This window comes from Parus major, chromosome 2, assembly GCF_001522545.3.
Source record: "Parus major isolate Abel chromosome 2, Parus_major1.1, whole genome shotgun sequence".
NCBI classification, from domain to species: Eukaryota; Metazoa; Chordata; class Aves; order Passeriformes; family Paridae; genus Parus; species Parus major.
Window position 1 is genome coordinate 150182251 of NC_031769.1, and position 5498 is coordinate 150187748.

The 5498-nt window shown below is 57.0% G+C and overlaps 1 protein-coding gene across 5 annotated transcripts in view; it reads right to left on the reverse strand.

The window, feature by feature from the left end:
- PUF60 (poly(U) binding splicing factor 60) overlaps positions 1–5498 on the reverse strand; it is a 25265-nt gene that overhangs the window by 12242 nt on the left and 7525 nt on the right. Inside the window, exons 2-4 of one of the 5 annotated variants that reach the window (XM_015619677.3) lie at positions 4662–4757; positions 3314–3403; positions 2327–2377 (exon numbers count right to left, since the gene is read on the reverse strand). In XM_015619677.3, coding sequence (XP_015475163.1) covers positions 2327–2377; positions 3314–3403; positions 4662–4757 — 237 coding nt within the window. Of the gene's footprint in view, positions 1–2004; positions 2378–3313; positions 3404–4661; positions 4758–5498 lie in introns of all 5 variants that reach the window. The other 4 variants (XM_015619679.2, XM_033512546.1, XM_015619678.3 and 1 more) reach the window with 4 other exon arrangements.

The following is a 5498-nucleotide window of genomic DNA, read 5'->3' on the forward strand; positions in this document are numbered from 1 at the left end:
GGTGACATCCAGCCCCAACTGCTGCTCCTGAGGTGACATCCAGCCCCAACTGCTGCTCCTGTGGTGACATCCAGCTTGCCCCTTGCCTGGCTCAAGGATTTCCCGGCACGGCTGGGCTCTCTTTACTCTGCAGGCTGTGACCAGCAGGACCATGGCACGTACACATGCAGGACTGTGGCTGGGTGGTCTCCCAGGTGCTCCAGCACACTCCCAGCTTTGGTGCAGGAAATGCCCTCAGTCTGAAGCATATCAGGGGTCAGAACCAGCACCAGGGTCACCCTGGGTGTCCCAGGGAGGCACCTCTCCCGAGGAGCCTCTGCAGGAGGAAATCCCCACCCTGCCCTGCCACAGGACTCTAAAGGAGAGGTGGGGGAGTGAGGAGGACTCAGGACTTCCAGACAGCAGAAGAATTCCTTCCTGAAAAGGGTGGTAAGGCATTGGAAGAGGCTGCCCAGGGAGGTGTGGAGTCCCCATCCCTGGAGGTGTCCATGGCACTCAGTGCTCTGGACTGGGGATCATGTGGGGACCAGGCACAGGTTGGACTCGATGACCCTGGAGGTCTTTTGGAGCCTTAACGACCCTGGGATTTCAGACCTGCAGAAGGCAGGGCTGAGAGGGGCCGTGCTGACTCTGGGTGTCTGTGGGTCACCAACAGGAGCATCCAGCTGGGGGATGTGTCCTGGGCACCTGAGCTCAGCACAGGTCAGCATCAGGGCCTCCTGCCTGGACACCTCACTGCTCTCAGCAGCCCCCAGGCTGATTTCGCTGTCCCCTGTGCCTCTTTCTCCTCCTGTCACATGGAAAAGCACCTGAAGCCTCAGCCAGGCAGCAGCCCCCACCTGCAGCTGTGCAATGCTGCTCTAAAGGGACCTGGCAGGTTATTTTAAGGACAGGCCAAAACCCCACCTTGGGGTGCTCTTGAAATCAACCCCCAGCACGAGCATCAGTAATAACCAGGGGATGCTGAAGGGACGTGGGAATTTTATCCTGTGACGCCTGGAGGGAGGACTGAGCCCATGGGAACTGTAACTCGAGCCCTGAGAGCTCAGGGAGCTCGGGCTGTGCTGCCTCCACAAAGGAACCAGGGAACCTTGGCAACAGGAAAAGTGCTGGATGGGGGCTGTTTGTGCATTCTGAATGGGCTCTGGGGTGAAGCATCTGCCAAGAATGGGATATCCTGACTGCTCTGAACTGTACCAGGCTCCTGCTCCTGGGCTGGGTCTGCCTGGGACTCCTGAGGGAGGAATGGCTGAGGAGAAGGGGGCACAGCCCGGTGCCCTGGGGGTCAAAAGCCATTAAAACTTTCCTGTGCCACCAACTCAGCTGTGCCCAGCTGGGGAGAATGAGCCAAAAGCAATTTAGGCCAAATTGCTGGAGCTGCACTGTCAGGCAGCAGCTCCAGGGATGGGGGAGTTCCTGGGCACGAGGGCTCCAACACCATCTCTGCACAGCAGGATGGCTGCTCTGTCCCACTCCACACTTACCCCTGCCCCAGAACACCCACCCTGGCTCCCCACTGACACATCACGGGGGTTTCACTTCAGTGCCCTTCTCCTTGGAGTTCAAACCTCCATCCCTGTTTTACACCAGGCACAAATCTCACACTCCAGCGAGACGGAGAGGTATTTGCAAACGTGCAAAGGAATTTACAAATGAACCTTAGGGTGCAGAGAGAAGTCATTGGACACTTTGTCCAGTACATTTAGGGAAAAGGAGAGGATGGATCATGCCAGGTCATTCAGTGCTTTGTGGCCTCTGATTAGAACAGGCACAAAGGGTCACACGAGTTCTCTGATCAGTCCTGCGGTTCTGTCCCTTCCATCCTGCTCCTGCTGCACTTGGAACGTGCCATAGTGCCCTGGTCTGGACCATGCACAGTAAAGAGAGTCTGAGCCTGGGCTACACCATGTTCTGCCAACCTCCGGCACCCCGGCCCTCCCCAGCACCGGCCGGCTCTGGCTGCTGGGAGGTCGTTCCACAAGAAATCGCCCCTTGGTGAGTTACCTTGGCCGTTAGTTTTAGGTCGGGACCTCAGAACTGTAGCATCCCTAGAAATGCAGCTCCCACAATTTCACGGGTGTGTTCAGAACTGGTGGAAATCTAAAGCTGTCTTTGCCCCCGAGTGGCAGTGTCCCCGCAGACTGCACAGCCTGGGGTCTTCTCGGGGCAGTGACACCTCGCTCTGCTCCTGGGCGTGTCCAGTACAGGTGGGGATGTGGGAGGGCTGTGCTGGGCGCGGACAAGAGCATTGGCACCACTACGAACGTCCCCACGCTAGGCCCTGACTAAGACAAGTGCCCCAGAAGAAGTGAATATGTCTATTGACCGATTGTAAAGGTGAGAGAGGATCTCCAAAGCCCATTGTCACTGCTGCCATCTGAAAGACAGTAAAGACAGAGTTCAGTCTGTTGGAGCTGAGCATACTACGGCTGTTTGTACAAACTCAAGCAGAGCGGCGGCACAGGGGCACCTGCGGAGAGGCCTCTCCTTCCTCGGCCCTCACTGCCTGGTCCCCAGGGCTGTCCGGCGCCAGGACCCTGCCGAGTCCGGTCCCACCAGGCCAGGGTGGGGTTGTGCTGCTGCCGCTGCCTTGGGAAGCAGGGTGGGATCCCAGGGGGGACTCAAGGCAATAGTAACCTCTGCAACCACTGTCGTTGGTTCACCCCCAGCATTTAAAAGGAGCCCCTCATCTAGAGCAGACCCTCAGAACCAGGCACAGCCCCAAACGGCCTCAGCTGCCGGGCAGGGAGAGCACATCCACGGGGATTCCTCAGGCCAAGCCCTTGCTTTGGGCTCCCTGACTTGGAGTAAATGCAGTGAGACGTGTTCCAGAAACCTCTGAAGGAGAGGAGGTGAAACCCCAGTTAAGGGTTCTCCCAGTATGGGCATTCCAGTACAAGCAGGAACGGCCAACAGAACTTCTCCAAAATTGAGAGCACCTGGGTGCAGGGGAGGGGAATGGGGCAGCACCAGGACATGGGGACACAGGGACCCTCCCTCAGGCAGAGGAGATGGTGACAGGACACTGTTCCCAGGATCCCTTCTGCCTTCACCACCTTAAACATGGCTCAGAAGCAAAACCCACGGCAAAGTCTTTGGCTTCTTGTATCTCAAGAAGGGACATCCAACAGGACGGGAATTTTTAACCATTTCCTCTTGGAACAAAAGAGATCTGCAGGCAATTTGTGAGGTCAGTCAGGGTGCCTAGGTGAGCTGCAGGCTCAGGGCTGTGCTCTGGTTCCGAGGGCCCTGAGAACTCCACCGTGTCGGGGGGAGCACGAGGCAGAGGGAGCGGCTCGGAGGGGGGTCTCACCTGGAGGTTGGTGAGCTGCTGCTGCTGGTGGGCGATGGTTTGTTTCACCAGCACGCTCTTGATGCTCTGCTCCATCGCGTACTTCTTGGCCTGCAAGGAAAACAGGGGCTGTAGGGGCAGGGAACGATGCCTGGCTCTGCACCACAGCTCCCAGAACCTTCTGGTCTCCATCTCTTAAGCACCACAGCACTGCCCACAGCTCCCCGGCACCTCGAGGCCCTGGGACACAGCAGGATGTCCCGAGGGGCAGCGCGGGGAAGCAGCATGCACCGGGAGCTCGGCATCCCCTTCTTCCACCCTCACATCCCACCACAGCCCCTTACCTGCAGGGCCCAGGGCAGGGCACGGCCTCCTTCAGTCCTCTCCTCTCAGAGAGCGTCTGCACAGACAGGTGCTACAGGAGGGAAGGGGCTGCACCTCCCCATGGCCACCCCTGGGCTGGGCTCTCCCCTCTCAGAGATCCTGCTCTGGATCTGCTCCCAAAACACACCAGCTCTTCCCTAGCTCTGCTCCCTAAACGCCCCAGTTCACCTCAGGCTCTGCCTGCACACACGAGGCTCCTTTGGGCTTTCTCTGTCCTCTCCAGATCTGGCAGAGCCAGAGATTCCAGGGGTGCTGGCACAGAGGCTGTGTGCCAAGGCAAACCTCATCCCCACGCCTGTGCACGCTCCTGGGACACACACCCAGCCCTCCCCTGGCCACCCGCTCTCCATGGCTGTGCTTGGGAGGATCTAACCCAGGGAATTGAGGAGTGTGCTTCAGAAACCTGGAAATGGACAAGGGGGTTTGCACCCCTCGGCTCCAGAGAAGCCAGAGGGAGCGAGGCTGGGAGCCAAGCACCACACACAGGGGGACAGCTGTGACAGCACAGGCACATCCACATGGAGCCTCCCGAGGACAGAGCTCTCCATCCCTGTCATCCCGAGCACAGGGACACTCTGGGATGTGTTCTGCTGTGGACAGTGACAGGCCAGCTGGAGCACACCCCAAGTTCAGTCCTCGTGGAGCAGTGGCTGCTCCTCAGTGACTTTCTGGCACCCACAGCCTAGCTCAGAATTCCCATCTGACTCAGGATGCCACTTTCCTGAACTCATTTACTTTTTAAATTAAACCAGCTCTCACCCAGCCCAAGAGCAATTCCCCATCATGCTCCCAAAAGTGTTCATGACCTCTAAACCAAACCAAGTCATTCCTGGGCCCGTATGTGACTGTGGGACCCTCCAGCATGGCCATGATCCCAGAAATCCAGTGGGGAGTTCCCTCTGGAACCCACCAGGGACACAGGCCCATTAAGAACACAAACAACACCACCCCCCAAAAATAGCAAACTCCCAGCAGTTTTACTCACTTTCTGGAGAGCTTCCTGCTGCTCTGGGGTGAGAGGGGGCAGCCCCAGCTTTGCTGCCGTGCTTTGCCCATTTTCCATCTTAATGGACTCTGTACCCTAAGGAAACAGAAAATGCTCAGGGGAAACTGTTCTCACGGGAGTGACCTGTTTCTTCCTTCCCAGGAAACCAAAACACTTCATGTCAGAACATGACAGCTGCCTAAAAACCCTTCCCAAACCCAGCTGTATGTCAGAAAAACCAGTCCATATTCCCACAGTTCCCTGCAGCAAGAGCCATCCCAGCAATTGTACAAACCAAGGGATGTGTTGGACAGAGTTCCCCAACCACATTTTCTGTGAACAATCAGATAATCCCCAATCCTTGCTCACATCATCTCCATTCCCATAAAAGAGCCACTGTTTAATGTCCCCATCAATGTTCTCCTCCCACTTCTCCCTCCCAGCTCTGTTGACTCAGCTTTCTCAAGTTCTCATTTTAAAACCTTCTCTGAAACTTTCACAAGTCACAGAATGCCCTGGAGGGACCTTAAAGCTCACACAGTCCCACCCCCTGCTATTGGCAGAGACACTTCCACAATCCCAGGCTGCTCCAAGCCCTGTCCAGTCTGGCCTGAAACACTTCCACAGCTTCTCTGGGCAACCTCTGCCAGGGCCTCACCTCCCTCTTAGGGAAGGATTTCTTGCCAATATCCCATCTAACCCTGTCCTGTGGCAGTGGGAAGCCATTCCCCTTGTCCTGTCACTCCATCCCTTGTCTGAAGTCCCACTCCAGCTCTCTGGAACTATGATCCCAGCACAGCAATCCCACTGCTGGAACCATGGATTGTCTGCTGGGAC